The 25,569-nt window shown below is 46.6% G+C and overlaps 1 protein-coding gene across 1 annotated transcript in view; it reads right to left on the bottom strand.

Annotated features, from left to right (window-relative positions):
* Nucleotides 1-25,569, bottom strand: part of pappa2 (pappalysin 2) — a 514,150-nt gene that overhangs the window by 319,913 nt on the left and 168,668 nt on the right. Inside the window, exon 4 of the mRNA XM_085977999.1 lies at nt 12,643-12,936. Coding sequence (XP_085834125.1) covers nt 12,643-12,936 — 294 coding nt within the window. The remainder of the gene's footprint in view (nt 1-12,642; nt 12,937-25,569) is intronic.

Below are 25,569 nucleotides of genomic sequence, written 5' to 3'. Positions count from 1 at the left end.
CTCTAATCCTTGGGAACTGTTCCAGAGTCTATAGAATTTTGGAAAATGACCAGCAATGCATCTACTATTTCTAGGGCCACTTCCTTAAGTAGCCTAGGATGTAGATTATCAGGCCCTGGGGATTTATCGGCCTTCAATCCCGTCAATTTCCCTAACACCATTTCCTTACAAATACTGATTTCTTTCAGTTCCTCCCTCTCATTAGACCCTATGTTCCCCGGCATCTCTGGGAGGTTATTTGTGTTCTCCTTTGTGAAGACAGAACCAAAGTATGTATTTAATTGGTCTGCCATTTCTTTGTTCCCCATTAAAAATTCCCCTGATTCTGACTGCAAGGGACCTACGCTTGACTTCACCAATCCTTTTCTCTTCACATATCTATAAAAGCTTTTACAGTCAGTTTTTATGTTCCCTGAAAGCTTACTCTCATACTCTATTTTCCCCCTCTTAATTAATCCCTTGTCTTCCTTTGCTGAATCCTAAACTGCTCCCAATCCTCAGATTTACTGCTTTTTCTGGCCAATTTATATGTCTTCTCCTTGGATCTTATGCTATCCCTAATTTCCCTTGTTAGCCATGGTTGAGTAGGTTTTAAGCAGCGTCTTAAAGGAGGAAAGAGAGGTAGAGAGGTGGAGAGGTTTAGGCAGGGAATTCCAGAGCTTAGGGCCTAGGCAACAGAAGGCACAGCCACCAAAGGTTGAGCGATTATAATCAGGGATGCTCAAGAGGGCAGAATTAGAGGAGCGCAGATATCTCAGGGGGGCTTGTGGGGTTGAAGGAGATTACAGAGTTAGGAAGGGGCAAGGCCATGGATGGATTTGAAAACAAGGTTGAGAATTTTGAAATTGAGGCGCTGCTTAACCGGGAGCCAATGTAGATCAGTGAGCACAGGGGTGATGGGCGAACGGGACTTGGTGCGGGGTTAGGACACGGGCAGCCGAGTTTTAGATGACCTCGAACAGACCAGACCACATTATAAAATACAGCATTGAATATCCAGAATGCACCCAGAGTTCAAATTAGTTTATAATTACTCCTTCCGTCCGTTGTTTCCCCAAAATACGATAAAATTAGTCAATTGTATTTGTGCATCATGCTAATACCATGAAAATCTGTTCAGGGAAATTTGTAAATGCCACATTAGCTCTTTCAATTCCCTTTGTGCCTCTCTGTCCTACCAGCACTTTCATTTCAGTCAAAGGTTTGTGTGAAGTGCCCGTACTCTACGGGCTGGATTTTGTGAAAGGAGGTGAGTTGGAAGCGGGGCTGCTGCTTGTCGTGTTAATGTCCCACCTCCATCCTCGCCTGACCAACCAGAGGGATTTACCCCTGATTGAGCCTGTTAAGTCCGCCCTGTGGGCTCAGCAGGCCAATTAGGGAGGAAATCATTGCCAGAGCACGTCAACATCAGACGTGCTATCTGTCAAGGCTTCTTGAAAGAAGAAATGTCAGCGTTTGACAGCTATGTGGAGCTGTCAAACACTGACATTCTCTTTAGTTTGATGAGTTCTTCTGTTCAGGACTCATCAAACCTTTCAAATTTGTAAATTTCACATGGCTGTTGGAATGGAGGTTCCAACAGCCAGTCTGTGAAATTGACAAGGAGGATGTCAGCTCTCCCAATCCACCGCGGCTGAAGGCTGTAGGAAGAATACAAGGTAAGTGAACACTTTTTAAAACTTATCACTCACCCCTCCACACTTGCACCCATCACTCACCTCTACATCTTACTTCCAGCTGCCTCCGACCGCCGTAGACCTCCTCCAACTCGGGGTTCTCAGAGGTCGGGAAGCCTTCACCTGCGAAGGTAAAATGGCACTAATCCTTTTTTCTGCCTGTTAACTACCTGTTAACAGGCAGTTAAAAGGATTAAATGTCTTTCCTGCCTCCAGGAGACGGGACCCGAAGATGCACATCTTTCCGCCTCCTGGCAAAAGGGCACGGAGGCAGGTTTGCCATCCGCCCCCACTTTCTTCGAATTTACCGGCTGTCACGCCTCCATGCCCGCCTCCTCGGGCTTGGAAAATCCAGCCCTACCTCTCTCCACCTACCTAGTATGGATAAGGTAAGCAGTTGGTGTTACAGAGAACCTGTACTCTGCTCACCAATAAGTTGACGGCAACACCAGCCGCTAACTGTACTAGCTGCTAACTTCTTCCACACTGAAGGCAGGCGGGGAAAGGCACAGCACAGACATTTCACACACACGCACACGCGCAATGCTGATTAAAATGGAAATACTGATAAGCTTGAGAAAGAGAGTGGCAGATCGACAGCTAGCACTCTCTTCTTTGTGACCAGACCACAGAATATGCCGTACGAGTAAATTTCCCATTTCACAGTGTACTAATATATACGGCAGCAGGTTCATGGGTGTCATCCATTTTCATACAGGTCCACTCAGTAATTGCAAGCTGGCATCCTCCCGGAGCGTCTAATTTTGTACATTAACATTGAAAAAAAAAACATTATTTGCTGAGAAATAACACTGCGGGTAAATGTACTTGTTTTACATACTAAAATATTAGCTGTTTCCTGCTCCAAATCTGCAAACAGTACATTTATTTACATTAAAATCCATCTGCTATCCATCAGCCCATCTGCTTATGTGGGCCAGAGACCTCTGAATCCAATTCATCTCCTTTAAAATTGTTACCTGGCCACATAATCTGATATCAGCAACAAATGTCATACTTCAAGAAGTACTCTCTCCGATCATTAATAAACAACACGAACAGCAGTGGCTCAGAACACACACTGCAGAACTAAACAAGCCACTGTCTATGTCAGAACATTATCCATTTAACAGCACCTTCTGCTTCCCACTGCCAAGACGGTTTTCAATCCAACTAAATGCCCATCAATTCTATAAATCTTAATCTTCGTCAGGTATGTAGGACTTCATCCAATGCTTTCTGAAGACCCCAGTAAATTACATCAGCCTCTCATCAACCAGTTTAGCTACCTCCTAAAGGAATTCTGGCTGTGTCATAACCCATGATCTAGTCTCTAAATCCTTATATTCTCTATTTTTAGGTGAGCACTGAGATCAACCTGTGCATTTAAAGAATCATTACTGATTTCAAAACATGTTTTTTTCCCCGATGCTTTCCAAGTTATATTTTTAGAAATATTTCCAAAACTGAGAGAAAATCAGGGTGGGAGAGCAATTGGATCTTTAAAAAGAAAGGGTAAATATGGATGAAATCATTCAAATTAAACCTGGGTTTTTCTTTTGGAACTCAAATCTCAAGAAAGTAAGAGACTTAAAAAAGGCACAGTTAAGCTAAGTGACAACCCACAACAGTGTGCAGATACCACTTGAATGGGCTACAACAGTCTATACCAATTCTATTCTTTTCTCATAAAAAAAACCTTTAAAGGGCAAGAACAGAAATGGAATCAGATTGAGATCAGGTTTGGATAGACCTGAAAATAACCATAGTAAGTGTGGTTGATTCCTGTATTAAAGTCTGTTTAGTTTGGAGTCTAAGGGCTAGAAATTCGGTGTTGCCCCGTTTGGGGCGCAATTATCAGCCGGGCGCAAAGTTTAGCGCCTGGTGCAAATTATCGCCTCCGACTGCAACCTTGGCTTCTATCGCCGCTGGAGGTGATTGGAGCGCTAAATCAGGCGCTTCACACTTGTCTTAAGGCGCTAACGCCGAGGAGCGAGGTGCTAACTCAGAGCGCAGGCGAAGCTCAGGTGATGTCAGTTAGCAATGAAACACAGACACACTGGCACCAACCAGTTCTTAAAGGGGAGGGTTGATCTTGCTCTCCATCCACACCCTACTCATTGCAGCCTTGAATCTTGGCCTGGACAGACCTCCACTTGAATTCTGCTGGAAAGAACAATGGAGAGGCCCAGAGAAAGAGCTCAGAGTGCAGCCCCCAAAGTCTCTTCTAAATCAATGCAAGGAAGGTCAAATCAAAAAGAACCTGCAAAGTGCTGCTCAGTAGCCAAACAGCAGTGGTTCTCTCCAGAAGTCTCTCTCGCTCTCTCTCTCAGAATGCGGGGTGCAAAAATGTCTCCCACAAAAAAAGGCAGGAAGAGGGCGCCTTTAAATAGCGGTCCCCCAGCCCTTTACCGACTGCAAAATGCTCCCCTCAACCTGTCGATGCTAGCTGCACACGGAAAAGAACGGGGCGCGATTCAATATCTGGTCCGGGGCGCTACTGGGGCGTTGCACACTCGTCTGACGTCACGATCCGTCAGTGCAGGAGATTGTGGCGGTAGTGTTTAGTGCCGCCGCAAAAACACTGGTCAATTTTGCGAGTGGCGCAAACATTGCCACGCCCAAGCGCTAGTTGCATTGCGCCCCATTATCACCCTCTTAAGGCGCTAACGGGAGGCGCAAAGCAACCAAATTTTTCCCCCTAATAGTGCAAATGATCATCTTTCATTACATTTTGGTTTGTTGCATCAAGCTGTATTATCTGAAAGTATTCTCGGCACACATTCAGGTGTTACAGAAACTCTGAGGTCACCTCAAGAAAGGTCTCTGTTGAATTTGGTGCTGAATGTTGGGTCTGGAGGTACGAGGCATCATCACATACACCACGCAATACAAGTGATGTTCCAAAAGCGATCACACACATCTCTGGTTTTCAGTGCAAAGAGCATGGAGAATTAAGCTTTGTAGTGTTTCCAATAATCAGAAGCAAAATTGTTTTTGCCAGTCCTTCAATCCGAGAAAATATGGGAATTCATGACGACAGGTCAGTAAAAACCAACCTTAATGCAAGTTTTGGGTTTGCGTCTCTCAATCACCTTTTATTTTGCATATTTTGCGTTTGCTGCTCTACAGTCCTTTGATACACCTTCTCCATTTTCATCCTCACCCCTTAGACACTTAGGGCTGGATTTTGCCAGCCCCGAGGAGGCGGGTAAAGTTGCAGAAAATGGGGGCGGCTGGCAAACCCGCCCCCATCCCACCTCCGTGCCCTTTTGCCAGGAGGCGGGAAGCCGTCCTGATTCGGGTCTCATCTCCTCGAGGCGGGAAAGGGATTAAATTCTTTTAACTGCCTGTTAACAACCCTTAAGTTCCAAAACGCTCATGCATCAAGGCTTGGGGCAGTTGCCTGACTTTCCTCTCCGCTATTTCAATGGAACATGAACCCATTTACTTTAACCCAATCAAACCCTCCGCTAATATAGGGATGAGAAGAACTTTAGACAAACTTGCTCAGCTTTTGTGCATTAATGTTGTTCTAGGAGGCCACAGCAGATCCCCAGGTAAGTCCACCAGCCGCACGCATAAAAGCTATGAGAAAGGAACACCGCAACACTTTCAGAAACATCTGGAACAGACAGTCTGAGGCTAGCACTTCTAATACCATCGAACACAGCATTGACAAAGACATCAGCTAGGATGGGGAGTAGTAGACAACTTATCTCACTCCTCCTCCTCCGAGAGAGATAGGTTCAGTGAATCTCTCCATCTACCCTGACATGGACCTTAGAGCTGGAGTACAGTTTCTGGATAAAATCCAAAATTTGGCCTTGTATTTGCAGAGCTTCCAGTTGTTTCATGAGGGCCTCATGATGCACTAGGTTGGCAGCCTTATGAAAATCAGTGAAACGGTATCTGTTGTTTCCCTGAACCTTACAATGCCCTTGAATCTCTTATAAAGCCACAACATAAGCTATACAATCCTCACGAGAGTGAAATACAGCCCATTTATTTCAGCTCATTTCACAATCCTTCAAAGCAACCAATGTGTGTGCCATAGTGGCGAGATTCCTTGGTGGTTTTTGGATTCATTATGATCCCCCTTCTTGAGAACATAAACTATACTCTGGATCACTGAGGGTATGCAACCTCAAACGGACACGCATTAACCAACCTCAAAGGGGCAGTTGCAAGATAGGTTGATGGTTTGTGGAAACCTTCTGCAGGACCATTGCAGTTTCCTTCTCCCTCACTGCCACAGAGAGCAGCTTTTACAAGTTCGGCATGAATACCAGCTACCTTACCATTAGCTAGGCAGCACAGTAGAGTCCACTTCCTCTCATCCAATGGGTTCATTAGGACTTTCATCTGTGCAGCACACTCCAACTGCTTTTCCAACCTCCATGCAGTCAGCTCTTATACTACAGCCTGTTGGGTCAGACACCAACTCAGTATAATGCTCTCTCCAAACCCTGAGGATGCCCTCAAGGGTCTGTTGGAGAGCACCAGACTTGCCAATCATTGGCACTAGCCCAGAGTACACCTGATATACCTATCAATTCATTCAATGAAAAGCGACGAGTTAAGAAAGTAACTATAGGTTTTTATTGGCTAAATAACAGAGCCCACCCTCGTGGGTGATCGGGTCCAACAAGGAGGAATACCAGCCAGTCGACCACCTTTATACCTGGGCAAGCAGGCGGAGCCATGGGCGGAGTCAGCTGTGGTCAGCCCAGGTATAACAGCGTGACAAGAGGTGACCTTGTGTAGTGATACAACAGTGTAAACAGTGATAACCATAGTGTAACGATATAAACAGTGATAACCATAGTGTAACGATAGTGAACGATAAAAGTGGTTTACCACATTCACCCCTTGTTTAAATTTGAGTCCGGCGGGGTGAAGTGTACTACCAGTTCGGGTATGTCAGTCTGTCCGGAGGCCTCGTAAGTCTTTCTGATCGGCGCAGCAGTGGCGGCGGTGGTGCAGTATCCAATGTTAATGCTGGTGTCTGCGTGGTCGGCGAAGGCTCGTGGGGTTCCGGCATGCCGTCTACCTGGGCTGGATTTGGGGGGGTGGTGGGGGGTAACGGTGGTGTCACAGGGGTGCCCGAGGGTGCAAGGTCTCGTAAGGAGACTGTGTCCTCCTGCCCGTCTGGGTATGCCACATAGGCGTACTGGGGGTTGGCGTGCAGGATGTCCACCCTCTCGACCAGGGGGTCTGTTTTATGGGCCCTCACGTGCTTTCGCAGCAAGACGGGCCCCGGAGAAGTCAGCCATGTTGGTAGCGAGGTTCCCGTAGTCGACTTCCTGGGGAAAACAAACATTCGTTCATGGGGGGTGGCGTTAATGGCTGTGCACAGCAGTGCCTGGATGGAATGCAGCGCTGCCGGGAGGACTTCCTGCCAGCGCGAGGTTGGGAGGCCCTTAGACTTTAAGGCTAAGAGAACGGCCTTCCAGACAGTCGCGTTCTCTCTTTCCACCTGGCCGTTCCCTCGGGGGTTGTAGCTGGTGGTCCTGCTTGCAGCAATACCTCTCGCTAGTAGGAACTGGCGAAGTTCCTCGCTCATGAAGGATGAGCTCCGGTCGCTATGTATATAGTTCGGGAACCCGAACAAGGCGAAGAGGTCGTTCAGGCATTTGATGACCGTGGTACTGGTCATGTCTGGGCAGGGGAAGGCAAAGGGGAAACGGGAGTACTCATCAATGATGTTGAGGAAGTACACATTACGGTCAGAGGACGGGAGGGGCCCCTTAAAATCGATGCTCAAGCGCTCGAAGGGGCGGGTGGCCTTGATCAGGCTTGCTCTGTCCGGCCTAAAGAAATGCGGTTTGCATTCGGCACAGGTTTGGCAGTTCCTGGTCATGGTCCTGACCTCCTCGATGGAGTAGGGCAGGTTGCGGGCCTTAATGAAGTGGTAAAGTCTGGTAACCCCGGGGTGGCAGAGGTCGTTGTGGAGGGTCTGCAGTCTATCAATTTGCGCGTTGGCGCATGTACTTCGTGATAGAGCATCTGGGGGTTCGTTCAGTTTACCAGGCCGGTACAAGATATCATAATCATAGGTGGAGAGCTCGATTCTCCACCTCAAGATCTTGTCGTTCTTGATTTTGCCCCTCAGCTTGTTATTAAACATAAAAGCGACCGAACGCTGGTCGGTGAGGAGGGTAAATCGTTTGCCTGCCAGGTAATGCCTCCAGCGTCGTACTGCCTCCACGATTGCCTGGGCCTCCTTCTCGACCGAAGAGTGTCGGATCTCAGGGCCCTGGAGGGTCCTTGAGAAGAAGGCCACAGGTCTCCCCGCCTGGTTAAGGGTTGCAGCTAGGGCAAAGTCGGATGCATCGCTCTCCACTTGGAAAGGGATAGACTCATCCACCGCGTGCATTGTGGCCTTAGCAATGTCTCCCTTTATGAGGGAGAAGGCTGCGCACGCTTCTGCCGTCAGGGGGAAGGAGGTGGACTTCATGAGGGGTCTGGCTTTGTCTGCATAATTCGGCACCCATTGGGCATAGTAGGCGAAGAGCCCCAGGGTTCTCTTCAGCGCCTTTGGGCAGTGGGGGAGGGGAAGCTCCATGAGGGGACGCATTCTTTCGGGGTCGGGGCCGATGACTCCGTTCTCTACTACGCAGCCGAGGATGGCAAGACGCGGGGTGTTAAACACACATTTCTCCTTATTGTAAGTGAGGTTCAGCCGTACGGAGGAATTTCTCCAGATTAACATTGTGGTCCTGCTGGTCGCGGCCGCAGATGGTGACGTTATCTAGATAAGGGAATGTGGCCTGCAGCCCGTTCTGGTCAACCATCCGGTCCATCTCCCTTTGGAAGACCGAAACCCCGTTGGTGACGCCGAAGGGAACCCTAAGGAAGTGGTAGAGGCGGCCATTCGCCTCGAAGGCGGTATACTGGCGGTCCTCAGGGCGGATAGGGAGTTGGTGATAGGCCGAGTTAAGGTCGATGGTAGAGAATACCCGGTACTGTGCAATCTGATTGACCATATCAGATATGCGGGGAAGGGGGTATGCGTCCAGCTGGGTGTACCGGTTTATGGTTTGGCTGTAGTCGATGACCAGGTGGTTTTTATTGCCGGTCTTAACGACTATGACCTGGGCACGCCAGGGGCTGTTGCTCCTCTCGATGATGCCCTCCTTCAGGAGACGCTGCACCTCAGAGCTAATAAAAGCTCTGTCCCCGGCGCTGTACCGCCTGCTCTTGGTGGCGACGGGTTTACAGTCGCGGGTGAGGTTAGCGAACAGGGAGGGGGGCGGGACCTTGAGGGTGGATAGGCCGCAGGTGGTACGCGGTGGGCGGTTTAAAGGCTGCTGGTTGTCGACTGTGAGTGGGGGGAGGGGTCCACCGTATGCCAAAGTGACACTTTGAAGGTGGGATTGGAAGTCCAGCCCTAGTAGGACGGCAGCGCAGAGCTGGGGGAGGACGAGGAGTTAAAATTTTTATACTCCGTGCCCCTAACCGACAGGGTCACAACACAGTAGCCGCTGATGTCTGTAGAATGGGACCTCGACGCCATCGAGATCCGGTTGCGCGTTGGCCGGACAGTGAGGGAGTAGTGGCTCACCGTGTCTGGATGGATGAAACTCTCCGTGCTTCCGCTGTCGAACAGGCAGGTCGTGGCGTGGCCGTTTACTTTGATGTCCATCATGGACTTGGACAGGTGATGCGGGCGAGCTTGGTCCAGTGTGACGGAGGCTAGTGTATGGCTGAGCGAGCTGCTGTAGTCTGCGGGTGAGGCGGTGGTCGGGTCTGGAGACAAGGTGGCGGTCGAGTGTGGTGGACAAAATGGCGGCGCCCACGACGTTGAATAAAATGGCGGTGAAGATGGCCGCCCCCACAACTCACATGAGGCACTGCTGGTGTCGGTGGCCTTGATGAAAGATGGCCGCCCCCACAACTCGCATGAGGCACTGCTGGCGTCTGTGGCTCTCTCCCTGCAGGCCTTCGCGAAGTGGCCTTTCTTGTGGCAGTCGGAGCAAGTCGCGTTTCTTGCAGGGCAGCGCGTCCTCGGGTGTTTCGCCTGGCCACAGAAGAAGCAGCCGGCGGCACGATCGCGGGGCTCCGATGTCGCAGCCGGTACTGGGGGTGGCGGTCCCGATCGGTTCTGGGACGCCGACGCTGAGGTAGGTCCCAGAGGTGGCGGTGCGAGGGGTATTGCGGCCGGGGTCGGGCCCGAGTCCCAGGGTCGCGCAGCACAGTACCTGGAGTACGCCTCGAGGTCCCGATGGGCCACTTCCAGAGAGCGAGCGAGGGCTGCAGTTGTATTCAGGTCGAGGTCCTTTGATTTGAGCAGTCTTTGCCGTGAGTAGTCGGACCGAAGGCCTTTCACGAAGGCATCGCGGATATTCCCTTCAGTATTTTCTGCAGCCGTTACCGCTTTAAAGTCACAGTCCCTGCCGAGTGTTTGTAGCGCCCGTAAAAATTCATCTACAGACTCTCCTGGCTGTTGCAAGCGGGATCTTAGGAGATGTCTGGCATACATAGAATTTACCGGGCTCCGGTACTGCTCTTTCAGCAGGTTGAGGGCGTCCTCGTATGTAGCAAGGTCCCGGATGAATGCAAATGCTTTAAGGCTCACCTGGGCAGTCAGAACTCTTAGTTTGGATCCCGGAGGCACGCCGGATTCTCCCAGGTAGGATTCGAAACAGCTTAGCCAGTGTTCGAAGTCGAGGGCTGAGTTCGCTGCCTGTGGGTTTAGATCCAGGTACGGCGGTCGGAGGGCTCGCAGCCAGGCCGGCTGCTGTGGCTGTTGTAGCTGGCCGTTTGGCTGCTCCGATCCACTCATTTCAAAATTTAGCCAATAAAATTGATATACCTATCAATTCATTCAATGAAAAGCGACGAGTTAAGAAAGTAACTATAGGTTTTTATTGGCTAAATAACAGAGCCCACCCTCGTGGGTGATCGGGTCCAACAAGGAGGAATACCAGCCAGTCGACCACCTTTATACCTGGGCAAGCAGGCGGAGCCATGGGCGGAGTCAGCTGTGGTCAGCCCAGGTATAACAGCGTGACAAGAGGTGACCTTGTGTAGTGATACAACAGTGTAAACAGTGATAACCATAGTGTAACGATATAAACAGTGATAACCATAGTGTAACGATAGTGAACGATAAAAGTGGTTTACCACAACACCTTTTGGCCATAATTGATGACAGTGATGAGCGACGTCAGGCAATAACTTAAGATAATTTCAGTATAATTCCACACCCTTGTGGATGAACACAACTTACCGACCCTGACTCATCTCCCTAATGGCCCTCCAGGCCTCTCACATGCCATCATAATCTATCTTTCTTTTGCACGTGATCCATTTCAAATATCCTTTTGAATTATCTTCAACTGACATATGTGACTGCCAGCCCTTATTCTTTATTCTCTTGCATCTTTTAATATACCCCTGACCCCTTAATAGTCCATTTTGGACTCTTCCTCTTTTTTTCTGTTCAAAATATATTTTCTTCAATCTTCAAAATTTTCTTCTACTGTTTTATTTTCTAGCTCTGCTTCCCACTTAATTCTGCCTAGAGTTATTTACACAACCCTGCTGTATAATATGGTGAGAATTGTTCACCAGATTAACAGTAGTTGGCCATATACCTTGGAGTGACCTGGTTGAATCAGGGGGTGAGCAAAGTAGGCTTGTTTTCTACACTTGGGCCTGGTTCCAACCAAATGAGCCTAAATGCAACAGATCCAAAAACCAAACCGTGAAAGTCACCACTTCCTCAGAGAATCAGAGCGGAAACCCGATTAATCCTATCATGGCGATCAGAGGACTGCAAATGTTACACCCCTGTTTAAAAAAGGTGAGGGGGATAAACCTGGCAACTACAGGCTAGTCGGCCTAACATCGGTAGTGGGGAAACTTTTAGCGACAACAATCCTGGATAAAATTAAGTGGCACTTAGAAAAGTATGGGGTAAAAAAATGAAAGTCGACACAGACTTGTTAAAGGCAAATCGTGTTTGACTAACTTGATCGAGTTCTTTGATGAACTAACGTAGAGGGTTGATGAGGGTAGTGTGGTTGACGTTGTGTATAAGGACTTTCAAAAGCCATTTGACAAAGTACTACCATAATAGACTTGTTAGCAAAATTAAAGCCCATGGGATTAAAGGGACAGTGGCAGCATGGATACAACATTGGCTCAGGAACAGAATGCAGAGAGTAGTGGTAAACGGTTGTTTTTCAGACTGGAAGGAAGTATACAGTGGTGTTCCCCAGGGGTCGGTATTAGGTCCACTGCTCTTTTTGATAACTTAATGGCCTGGACTTGGGTATACAAGGCACAATTTCAAAGTTTGCAGATGACACAAAACTCTGAAATGTAGTAAACAATGAGGAGGATACAGACTTCAGGGGGACATAGACAGACTGGTGAAATTGGAAGACACATGGCAGATGAAATTTAACTCAGAGAAGTGTGAAGTGATGCCTTTTGGTAGGAAGGATGAGGAGAGACAATATGAAATAAATGGTACACTTTTAAAGGAAAGGGGTGTATGTACACAAATCTTTGAAGGTGGCAGGACAAGTTGAGAAGGCTGTTTAAAAAGCATATGGGATCCTTGGCTTTATTAATAGAGGCATACAGTACAAAAGCAAGGAAGTTATGCTAAACCTTTATAAAACTCTGGTTAGGCCTCAGCTGGAGTACTGTGACCAATTCTGGGCACTGCACTTTAGGAAGAATGTCAAGGCCTTGAAGAGAGTGCAAAGTAGGCATAAGAGAGAGGCCGTCATCCCACCTGAATGGGGAGGGGATTGTTTTTAACTTTGGTACCAGCCTCATGGATCAGAACGGCCTTTTTTAGATCATGTACATTCCTGTGCTCATATGATTTAAGCACGTGGCAGAGATGGAAGATGATTGACCTAGTGCACTACTGACCTTCTGCCTGGCACCACTGTACAATTTAAGGATTCCTACAGGATTAGAAGAATTGGATTAGGACACATACCTGTGTAGCTCATGTAGTTGTCGAATGGTGTGCCATAGTATTGCATTTGTCCGCACGTATCATTTACTGGATCAGGATCCCGGCAGACTTTACTTTTAGGAGTTGGCGCGGTGTCAGCACACAAGTCCCCGGTTTCCATCGATGGGACAGTCTCCCTGCATGGGTCGTCGCATGACTCCTTCTCACTCACTCCTTTAAAGACATGGTACAAGCCCAGAATATGGCCAAGCTCATGGATCATGGTGTTGGTGTGGCCAGGCCTTCCATAGTAGGATGGACTCAGTACTACCCCGCCTGAAAATAAATACAAATATATTAGCCAGGTCTGGAAGCCTCAATAGTTGAACTGTCCAATATGGTTACATATTCTAACTTGAGAATCCTGATTTCTGGAAATTAAATGGGCAGGAGATTGGGTGGTAAAACTGGAACACTGTCCTCTCAGTTCTATTACGTGGGTCAAAATGCAACCCAGACTGGTGGGAAGAAAGCCTTCCTTTGCTGTTGAGTGTCCACCAATAGCTCAGTGCACTGCGTGATGTGGTACCGAGTCATACAGAGCAGGTACCTTGGCATCTGCTTATTTCACAGATTCAGTCAGGATGGTGGTGGGTGGGAGCACTAAAACTGTGCAACGTGCTAGGGAGAGAGGGTGAAAAGAATTAGCCAGCGTTCCTAATCTTGAAAGAATCTATGTACGGACTTCTGATGAGGACAGGCTTCAACTGCAAAGCCTGCCCACTGACACTGACTGACAAGGCTTACACATGAAGAATGGCCACTGGGGTCAGTTACCTAAGGGATGCCAGTGGCCAGAATTGTATTCATGATGGGTCACTGCCTTCGGGACAGAAGAGCAAATAAAAGAGTGTGTCTCTAATAATCTGTATATTAAAGTTTCACACTGTACAAGACACAGCAAGGAGTGATAATACTCAATCCCAGACCAGAAGATAAGTCATATAATTTATAACCTTGCCTCCTAGTAAAAGGCAACACAAAACTAGACTAGAATATGCCCATCAAATGAAAATAAAACTTCACAGATCAGAATGAAAATTCCAACAGCATCTCAGGAAGGATACTGAGATAGGGACAAAACATTACTTCGATTCCACTCCTAAAACAAACACTTGAACAGTAACAGTTCTCAGTTAGTGTGGTCCCTCACAGCATACTCAAAGTGGCAATTTTATGGCTGCTATTTGGAGTTCAAGTACCATTAGATGTTTTCACAGTCAGTCTTGTTGCCAAGATCAACCGATGGTTGGAGACGTTCAGTACATCAAGCAGAGAGAACTGGAACTCAGGCTAAGAGATTTCCCCTTTCTTATGAGATAAAGACCATAACCTTATAGCACAAAAGGATTCTTTGGGCAATTTCACAGTACATGTAGTAATGCTGCTCTCTTGATTGTCACATCTCCACACTGCACCAGTACCAACCTTCACCATCTAGTCAGGGTTAAGTCTGATCCATGTAGAATTGTGAACTGCATTCACCTCAAACTGGCACTGTAGGAGACAACTTACACATTCAGCCATATGGGTTGTAGTTTGACAGAAGGATCCCCAGGTCTCGTTCCCACCACTGTCGGAGGTGCCGTCTTTTGGACGAGACATTAACCAAGTCTGCCCTCTCAGGCACTATTCAATGATGGGCAGGGGAGCTCTTTGTCCTGGTCAATATTTACCCCTCAACCAACACATAAACCATTTATTTATGTAACAACAGGAAGAGAGAGCATAGGAAAGAATAAAGTAAGGGAGGACATTGATGGCCAGGGAATAAATAGGGTAATAGAACAGAAGTTCAAAAAGATGGTTAAAAATAAAGTGAGAGGAACTGCTATTAAAAAGGAGTTAAACTGTCTGTACAGCAATGCACACAGTGGGCAGGATTTTCATTGGGCCGTGGAATCGTGATTGGAGGTGTGTGGGGGGTGGGGGGGTAAAATCCTGAAATCAGGGGTCCCAACCCCATCCCGCACCCAAACCCGCCTCCATGCCAGTTTCAAAGGAGGCGGGTACCCGCCCCGTACTGGGACCCGCCTACCCGAGGCGGGAAGGGATTAGTGCCAATTAACTGCCTGTTACCAGGTAGTTAACAGGCAGTTTTTAGCCTAATCCATATTTTTAAGGTTGAAGTGTGGGATTCCCGACGGCTCCTAACCACGCAAGTTAGAGGAGTCGGGTCGTCAGGTTGAAGGACTTGGAGGGGTTGAGATGTCAGTGTTCAGGTAAGTGATGTGTGCATGAGTGCAAAGATAAGTGTGTTTGGTGTGACTAAAGAAGTTTTACATACCTTCTCTTACCTTTTCAGCCTTCCTTCCTTTAGGTCTCGGAGTCCCTCATCTCACCAGCACAGAAAGCAGAATGGCTGCGAACTGTCAAAAGTGACAGCCTACAGCTTTCTGTGCAGGAGAGATTTCTATCTGAGTCTGTGCAGAAGGACTCATGTTAGAAGTAAGACTGTCAGTGTTTGACAGCTTCAAACAGCTGTGAAATGCTGATCTTTCATCTGTCAAAACGTCTTGACAGATGAAATTTCAGTCTGTGATGTCACCTGTTGCCGGGTGGCCCTTAATTGGCCTGCTGGGCGGGCTCAACAAGGTCAATCAAGTTAAAATTGCGTGGATTGGCCGCATCTCGATGGAGGCGGGACTACAACCCCGAAAGTTGTAGTCCCGCCTCCTACCCGACTCCCGAGTTAAAATCCTGCCCAGTGTCTGTAAAAAAAACAGGAGAGCTGGAGGCAATCATGCATTGTGAGGAACCAGACATAGTAGGGATTACTGAGACACGGCTACAGAAAAATCAGGACTGAGAATTAAACATTGCAGTCTATAACATATTTAGAATAGATAGAGGGGGAAAAGGGAGAGGTGGAGTAGCTGTACTTATTAGGGATAACATAATGGCTGTAGAAAAAGTGACACAGCTATCAGCAAGATAGAAATAGAATCCATGTGGATAGAGATAAAAGATAATAAAGGATCAACCACACTAATAGCACTAGTCTACAGATCACCTAATAGTGGAAGGGAGGTGGAGGAAGAAATATGCAAACAAAAAAACATAGAAAACTAATCATGGGTGCTTTCAACTACCTCAATATTAAGTGGACAGAAGAGGTAGGTAAAGGGGGAATAAGGGAATGGAGTTCCTACAATGTGTACAGAACTCCTTTCTAACTCAATATGTAAAAAGCCCAACAAGGGAGGATTCGCTATTGGATCTAGTAATGGGCAATGAACCAGAACAGATAACAGAAGTAAAAGTAGGGGAACATCTAGGAAATAGTGACCATAACATAATTCAGTTTAAGATGATAACTGAGAAGGACATAAGTATGACGAAGACCAGGGTAATGCAGGGATCGGTGCTAGGACCCCAACTATTCACAATATATATAAATGATCTAGACGAGGGAACTAAATGTAATATCTCCAAGTTTGCAGACAACACAAAGCTGGGTGGGCATGTGTGCTGTGAGGAGGATGCTGAGAAACTCCAGTATAATTTGGACAGGTTGGGTGATTGGGCAGATGCATGGCAGATGTAGTATAATGTGGATAAATGTGAGGTTATCCATTTTGGTGGCAAAAACAGGAAGGCAGATTATTGTCTGAAGGGCAATAGATTGGGAGAAGGGGAAGTGAAACGAGACCTGGGTGTCCTTGTGCACCAGTCACTGAAGGTAAGCATGCAGGTGCAGCAGGCGGTTAAGAAGGCAAATGGTATGTTGGCCTTTGTAGCGAGAGGATTTGAGTACAGGAACAAGGATGTCTTTCTGCAGTTGTACAGGGCCTTGGTGAGACCACATCTTGAGTATTGTGTGCAGTTTTGGTCGCCTTATCTGAGGAAGGATGTTCTTGCCATGGAGGGAGTGCAGCGAAGATTCACCAGACTGATACCTGGGATGGCAGGAATGACGTATGAGAAGAGATTGGGTCGCTTGGGTTATATATTCGCTGGAGTTTAGTAGAATGAGAGGGGATCTCATTGAAACTTATAAAATTCTAACAGGACTAGACAGACTAGATGCAGGAAGAATGTTCCCGATGGTGGGGGAGTCCAGAACCAGGAGTCCCAGCCTAAAGATAAGGGGTAAGCCATTTAGGACAGAGATGAGGAGGAATTTCTTCACCCAGAGAGTGATGAACCTGCAGAATTCTCCACCACAGAAGGCAGTTGAGGCCAATTCATTAAATATATTCAAGGAGTTAGATATATTTCTTAAGGCTAAAGGGATCAAGGGATATGGGGAGAAAGCAGGGACAGGGTATGGAATTTGGATGATCAGCCATGATCTCATTAAATGGGGGAGTAGGCTCGAGGGGCCGAATGGCCTACTCCTGCTCCTATCTTCTATGTTTCTAGGGCCTAGAAATTGGTTATAGCCCCGTTTGGGGCGCTAGTCCTGGCGATGCGCAAAGTTTCACGCCAGGCGCAATTTAGCGCCACCTGCCACGATATTGGGTTGTAGCACCCCTAAGGTGATTGCGGCGCTAAATCAGGCATTACACAGGACTCTTAAGGCGCTAACCCAGCGGCGCAACCCAATTTTGCAGCGGCGGGGTGCAGTGAAGGTGCTGTCAATAATCACTCCCCCCAACACACACTGGCGCCGGCCAGCTCTTAAAGGGGCGGGTCATCAGCCACGGGCACAGATGATAGCCCTTGTCTCCGAGAAGCCAGCCTCCTGGGTGAGTCGGGGCCTCGAAGAGGTCTGTTCCAGAAGTCCTGCGAAGGATGAAGGCATCATGGCTGCTGCCTGGGAACTGCGCATTCACTGCGAGGATCAGCTGTCGGTGGTCACAGACCAGCTGCACAATCAAGGAATGGAACCCCTTGCAGTTGCGGACCTCCTCCGGATTGAATACAGGTGGCCGCAAAGCCAAGTTCTTGCAGTCAATGGCACCCTGCACCATGGGGAAGTCCGCCATTGCAGCGAAGCCCTCTGCGCGCTCCCGCTGCTTGTCCGGGGTCATTGTGAAGGAGATGTACTGCCGCCTCCTTTAAAACAGGGCATCAGTCAATTGACGGCTGCAGCAATGCTCCGCAAACTGTGAGATGTTGGCTATGTCCCCAGATGCAGCGTGAAAAGAGCCGCTCGCATAGAAGTTCAGGGCAACAGTCATCTTCACAGCCACCGATAGAGATGTCCTGCGCCTTATCTGAGGCTGCAGATCCTGCCGAAACAGGTGGCACAGCTCAGTCACCACCTCCTTTCTAAATCGCAGCCTTCTGACATACGGCTCCTCCGACATGTTCATGTAGGAAAACTGCTGTCGGAAAACCCTGCCAGTGTAAAGTTTGGTGTGGCGACGTCTGTTGCCCCTCCTCCGTCTGGCCATGCCCGCCCCCCTGTCCCTGCATCTCAGTGCCCTTTCAAATGATTCAGCAGCAGGACGTTCCCCTCCAATGCAGCCCCCATAATAAGTGTGCTCAGGAAGTTTTCCCGTTGTATAAGCTCACCAACAGCAAGGCGATGGTCAGAAGGCTGAAGTTCCTCTGCCTGCGTGGGCTCAGTGGTCAAAAGGCTCTCTGTGTGCAGCTCAGCAACTCTTTGCAACTGTCGAAGAAGTTTTGCTCCTGAAGTGGCTGCAGCTTTTAAACCACACCAGTCCCCTTTAAATAACGCCCCCCCAGGCCGAGAAGGTCTTGGGAACGTTCCAGCAAGCTGTCACTGTTAGCGCCAGGCACTACAGAGGGGGGCGCCACTGAATTTCTGGTCTGGGGCGCCCAAAAGGCGTTGCACACTCAAATTACGTCATAATCTGCCTGCGCCCGTGAGCTGGCGCTAAATGTATGCTCAATATGGGGTGAGGCGCTAATCTCCTTGCGCCCGGCCGGAAATTGGATAGCGCCCCAATTCTCGGCCTCTTTAGGCGCTAATCGGTGGCGCTTACAACCAAATTTCTCCCCCTATGTTTCTAATAGATTGGAGAAAAGCTGATTTTGAGGGGCTGAGAATAGAACTTGGGAAAATAAAATGGACAACAATATTGGCAAACAATGACATAGAACAGCAATGGGAAACATTTAAAACGGTGTTGAACAGAGTCCAGGAAAAATATATTCCACTAAAAAACAAGAACAAGCTAAACACTAATGTGACACCATGGATGAATAAAGCCATAAGGGAAAAATTGAGGGTAAGGAAAGAGGCATACATTAAGTACATGGTAAGGGAGAATATGAAGAGGTTAGGAGCGAAGTCAAAAAAACATTTAGGTAGGCAAAGAGGAACTATGAAATTATCAAGGAACCTCAAAAATAGTAAAACATTTTACAGGCACATGAATAAAAAAAGGAAGGTCAGGATGGGAATAGGGCCATGAAGGGATGGACAGGATAATACCAGCGATAGAGAGATGGCAGAAATATTAAATAATTACTTTGCTTCAGTATTTACCAGTGAGATAGAACAGGTGGACATGAATGATGAGATTAGTAATGAGTTAACTACATTTAAATTAAAAAAAGGAGATATATAAATAAACTAATCAAATTCAAAGAGGATAAAACCCCTGGTCCGGATGGATTGCAGCCACGCTTTTTAAAAGAATCTAGGGAGCAGAGGCATTACTACACATATTTAATAATTTGTTAGAAAAAGGTGTAGTGCCAGAGGACTGGCAGATAGCTAACGTAACACCTATATTTAAGAACGGAGACAGAACATGACCAGGGAACTATAGACCAATAAACTTAACATCGGTGGTAGGAAAAATAATGGAATCCCTACTAAAGGAGAAAATAGAAGAACATCTAGAAACCAAAAATATAATAATGAATAGTCAGCATGGATTTCAAAAGGGAAAGTCTTGCTTGACTGACCTCATGGAATTTTTTGAAGAGATAACAGAGAGCGTAGACAAGGATAATGTAGTAAATGTAATTTATCTAGATATTCAAAAGACCTTCGATAAGGTACCCCATAATCAACTGGTGAACAAGGTCAGAGAATGTGGAGTCAAGGGACAAGTAGCAGAATGGATTGCTAGCTGACTTCAAGACAGAAAGCAGACATTCAAAAAAGGTGGTAGAGAAAACACGGGGAATTACAGACTGGTAAGCCTGACATCGGTAGTGGGGAAAATGCTAGAGTCTATTATAAAAGATGTAATAGCAGAGCACTTGGAAAACAGTGACAGGATCGGACAAAGTCAACATGGATTTACAAAAGGTAAATCATGCATGACTAATCTACTGGAATTTTTTGAGGGTGTAACAGGTAGAATAGATGAGGGAGAACCAGTGGATGTGGTGTATTTGGACTTTCAGAAGGCTTTCGATAAGGTCCCGCATAAGAGATTAGCGTGTAAAGTTAAGGCACATGGGATTGGGGGCAAGGTATTTGTCGTGTATGTACTTTGCAGAAGGAACTATATTCTGCAGCCCCTGTATACTGCAGTACCAGTAGTGACCACCCCTGTATATAAGCCTGTGTAGTAACTTTGCATAGTTAGTTCCAGTTTGTCTCCACTCAGTAAAGACCTGTTGTAACCAACTCCTGCAGTCCGTGTCTCAATTACACACGGACATAATAGTATTGACTTGGATAGAGAACTGGTTGGCAGACAGAAAGCAAAGAGTTGGAATAAACGGGTCTTTTTCCGAGTGGCAGGCAGTGACTAGTGGGGTACCGCAGGGATCGGTCCTTGGACCCCAGCTATTCACAATATATATTAATGATCTAGATAAGGGAACTAGATGTAATACCTCCACATTTGAAGATGACACAAAGCTGGGTGGGTGTGTGTGCTGTGAGGAGGATGCTGAGAAACTCCAGTATGATTTGGACAGGTTGGGTGATTGGGCAAAAGCATGGCAGATGCAATATAACGTGGATAAATGTGAGGTTATCCACTTTGGTGTCAAAAACAGGAAGGCAGATTATTATCTGAATGGCAATAGATTGGGAGAAGGGGAAGTGCAATGAGACCTGGGTCTCCTTGTGCACCAGTCGCTGAAGGTAAGCATGCAGGTGCAGCACGCAGTTAAGAAGGCAAATGGTATGTTGGCCTTCGTAGCGAGAGGGTTTGAGTACAGGAACAAGGATGTCTTGCTGCAGTTATACAGGGCCTTGGTGAGACCACATCTTGAGTATTGTGTGCAGTTTTGGTCGTCTTATCTGAGGAAGGATGTTCTTGCCATGGAAGGAGTTCAGCGAAGATTCACCAGGCTGATACCTGGGATGGCAGGAATGACGTATGAGGAGAGATTGGGTCGATTGGTCTTATACTCGCTGGAGTTTAGAAGAATGAGAGGGGATCTCATTGAAACTTATAAAATTCTGACAGGACTGGATAGACTAGATGCAGGAAGGATGTTCCCGATGGTCGAGGAGTCCAGAACCAGGGGTCACAGTCAAAGGATAAGGGGTAGGCCATTTAGGACAGAGATGAGGAGGAATTTCTTCTCCCAGAGAGTGGTGTACCTGTGGAATTCTCTACCACAGAAGGTAGTAGAGGCCAATACATTAAATATATTCAAGAAAGAGTTGGATATATTTCTTAAGGCTAAAGGGATCAAGGGGTATGGGGAGAAAGCAGGGACCAGGTACTGAATTTGGATGATCAGCCATGATCTCATTGAATGGCAGAGCAGGCTCGAGGGGCTGAATGGCCTACTCCTGCTCCTATCTTCTATGTTTCTATGTTTCAGACAATAGGGGTAAAAGGTAGGTATTCAGAGTGGCAGAAGGTGGGTAGTGGTGTCAGTGCTGGGACAACTCTTGCTCACAATTCATATTAACGATTTAGACTTTGGAATCAAAAACACAATTTCTAAATTTGTGGATAACACCAAATATCCGGGGGGGGGGAAGTAGTCAATACTGAGGAGGACTGCAACAAATTACAGGAAGACATTAATAAACTTGCAGAATGGGCATCTAATTGGCAAATGAAATTCAACACAGATAAATGTGAGACATTACATTTTGGTAGGAAGAATAGGGAGGTTACTTATTACTTGGGAGCGAATCTGGGAGGGGTAGAGGAGCAAAGAGATCTCGGAGTACAAATACACAAATCACTAAAAGTAGTGACACAGGTTAACAAGGCCATAAAAAAAAAACAAGCATCAGGCTTTATTTCTAGAGGGATAGAATTGAAAAGTAGTGAAGTTATGCTAAACCTGTATCGAACCTTGGTTAGACCAGACTTGGAGTACTGCGTACAATTCTGGTCGCCATATTATAAAAAGGATATAGAGGCACGAGAGAAGGTGCAGAGAAGATTTACAAGGATGATACCAGAAATGTGAGGATATACCTATCAGGAAAGGACGAACAGGTAAGGTTTCTTTTCTCTTCAAAAGAGAAGGTTAAGGGGTGGCCTAATAGAGGTCTTCAAAATTATGAAAGGTTTCCAGGACAAAGAGCGTTTCCACTTGTGGGAAAGAGTATAACTAGAGGCCATCAATATAAAATGGTCACCAAGAAATCAAATAGGGAATTCAGAAGAAACTTCTTCACCTAAAGAATGGTGAGAATGTGGAATTCGCTACCACAGAGTGGTTGAAGCAAATGGTATAGATGCATTTAAGGGGCGGTTAGATAAGCATATGAGGGAGAAGGGAATAAAGGGTTATGCGGATAGGGTTAGATGAAGAAAAACAGGAGGAGGCTCGAGTGGAGCATAAACAGTGGCATGGACTGGTTGTGCCGAAATGGCCTGTTTCTGTGCCGTATCTCCGATGTAATACCAAGGCCCCGTCTGCCCTCTCCAGTGGATGCAAAAGATACAATGGCACTATTCAATGATGAGCAGGGGAGCTCTTTGTCCTGGTCAATATTTATCCCTCATCCAACACCTAAAACAGATCATTTATTTTATTGTTGGTTATGGGACCATCCTTTACGCAAATTGGCTACCAAGTTTCCCTACATTGCAACAGTTAAAAATATTTCATTGGCTGTAAACCGCTTTGGGACATCTTGAGGTCCTGAAAGGCACTATAGACATGTAATTTATTTTTTCTTTAATGATTCAAATATTGTACATGTGACATAAAGTCATGAACGAACAAATACTTGAGTTGTGGTATATTATAAACTTACCTTAATATATTCAAACAAGTCTTCAGTTATGAGGAGAGGTTGGACTGTTCTCCTTGGAATAGAGAAGGTCAAGAGGTGACCTAATTCAGAGATTTTAAAGATGATGGGAGGTTTTGATAGAGTATAGAAAAACTATTCCCTCTGGCGAGTGGGTCAATAACCAGAGGTCATAAATTTAAAATCATTAGCGGGGGATGAGGCAACATTTTTTCCAGAGAGATTTGTCAGGATCTGGAATGCTCTACCTGAACAGGTGGTGGAAGCTGATTCCATCAATAATTTTAAAAGGGACTTGGACAGGTACTCGAGGATGAGCAACTTACAGGGTTACGGACAAAAAGCGGGGATGTGGGACTAAGCACGACTGCTCTTTCAAAGAGCCAGCACAGGCAGGATGGGCTGAATGGCCTGCTTCTGTGCTGTAAGTTTCTATGATTCTCTGAAGTCAAGACACCTTCTCCTAAGTATTACAATGGCCAGACTGTTCCCATTCTCCTCCTGTTCCATGAACATAAATGACGCATGGTCTATTTGAAAGCTGAGGTTCCTTCAAATCACTGCCTTATGCAGTCGGTATCAACAAGCAGCAGCAAGAGGTCAGTTTCAATCCTTCACCAGTGGTACAAGTGTGCTGGGAAAAAGGCACTGCTGCAGATCCTGCCTTTCTACCAAACCATTCTGCTGCTGCCAGGGGAGCAGTCCACTGGGACAACCCTGGATGCAGAATGTAGAATGTTACTATCTAGACCTTTGGGACCTCAGACTGGCTCCTGCTCAGCCTAAGAATCTCCAGCCATCCGATTACCTTAATCTGCCTGTTTACATGATAGTGGTGCACGTTCTTTGCTCACCAGGTAATACTTGTGTCAAATTTACCTGAATGCTACTATAACAAAGTCAAAATCCAGTTGAAACTAAATCCTTTAAACTCCTTTACAGCCTCATCCTCCCACCCACCGTTACAGCAGCAGATTTTCTTGTCGTATTTTAAAGCACATCATATTTTTACACACTGTCCCCCTCTTGCTGGTCCTTACCAACACCTTTACAGCACACTCGCTCTCTCTTTCCCTGTTAACTTTTACGGAGTACCTCCAACTCGGTAACATCGGCAGACTCCACCTCTGCCTTTGTTACCCTCTAGATTTGAATATGCCAACGCTCTCCTGGCCAGGCTCCCATCTTCCACCCTACATAAACTTAAGCTCATCCAAAACTCTGCTGCCTGTATCTTAACTCACACTAAGTCCCGTTCACCCATCATCCCTGTGCTCACTGACCTACATTGGCTCCCAGTCCAGCAATGCCTCAATTAAAAAAATTCTCATCATTGTCTTCAAATTCCTCCATGGCCTCGTCCCTCCCCATCTCTGTAAGCTCCTCCAGCCCTACAACCCTTTGAGATCTCTGCACTCCTCCAATTCTGGCCACCTGCACATCAGCAATTTTAATCACACTACCATTGATGGACATGCCTTCAGCTGCCTCGTCAAAAAGCTCTGGAATTCCCTCCCTAAACCTCTCCACCTCTCCCCCTTTAAGATGCTCCTTAAAACCTACCTCTTTGATCAAGCTTTTGGTCATTTGTTCTAATATTGCCTTATGTGGCTCGGTGTCAAATTTTGTTTGAAATCACTCCTGTGAAGCGCCTTGGGACGTTTTACTACATTAAGGGTGCTATATAAATACAAGTTGTTGTCATTCACTTCACAGGAACACAGGCATCTAAACCGGACACCGACCCACATTGCCACCAGTTATCAAAGAAACTCGCCTGCAATTTCACATCAGAACATCTGTGCTTTTAGATGTTGAAGTACAAAAACTAGCCATCAAGCTCATTGAGTGAGACCGACAGATGAAGACAACCCTGTGCTGGATTGGCCAGTTGCACAATGAAACTATCTGTACTCAATAAAAGAACATTCTCATCACTGTAGAAATTCTGGAATGGTCCCCTCTGGACGGCAAGGGTAAGATCACTATTCACAAGTTCTTAAGGCAAAACATGGAAATGGTTCACCTTGCTTTTATGTGTGGAACAGAAAAGAAAGTGATTAGCTGAGCTGGCAGGAATACAGTGAACATGTCTCTAACGAGGACAGAGTTCTTGGACAGACTGGCAATGAGAGGTTTATTGGTTACATGGCTGCCAATAACAGACTTTACTAGGAATGGGCATTTCGTAATTGTCTCACTAAACTAAACAGTCCTCCCCCCATTCGATTTCCTTTTACTACATTTATATTCTACTTAACATTAAAGCACAAGCCTCGGCCAAACCAGATGAATGAAAATGTTTTCTTAGCTTTGTTAGTGGGAGAGAATGGTTTTCTTTGCAGCTGTCACCATTTCCTGTTCAGAGTTTCAGGAATGTTGAGTGACAGCTTGCCCTTTCTCTTTGACTTTACCTGTTAATGGAGAAATCCTGCTGATGGACTAGACTGCAGGACATCTCAAGGTTGAGAGGCTCAGGTAGATAAAGAAGTAGTGGCTGGGTTTTAAAAGCTCGTAGATTATAGGAGGAAGGGAAGGCTGGGGAGGTAAAGGGATGAACAGCTCTGAGGTGCTAGGAAATAAGGTAAAACGTTTTGATTTCAACTTAGTGAGAAGGGAGAGTATGTCAGGCAGTGTATTGGGAGTTTAAAAGAAAGAAGAAAGAAGTGTTCAAAGGAACAATGACCATAGTAGTATCAGCACAATAATATTGTGAGAGAAGGAGGATGGAGTGAGTTGGGGTTTGAGGGGAGACAATAATTTCCACCTCTGGTTAGTAACCTGTTATTCCCCAGCCAGTTGGTGAATCGCGCACACAGTTCATTCTCACATCTCACACAGACATTATGTGGGGA

Source organism: Somniosus microcephalus, chromosome 3 (genome assembly GCF_052327205.1).
Source record: "Somniosus microcephalus isolate GS21.2 chromosome 3, FLI_Smic_1.0, whole genome shotgun sequence".
Classification (NCBI taxonomy): Eukaryota; Metazoa; Chordata; class Chondrichthyes; order Squaliformes; family Somniosidae; genus Somniosus; species Somniosus microcephalus.
Note: the sequence above shows the minus strand (reverse complement) of the source record. Positions and strands in the feature narration are given on the sequence as shown.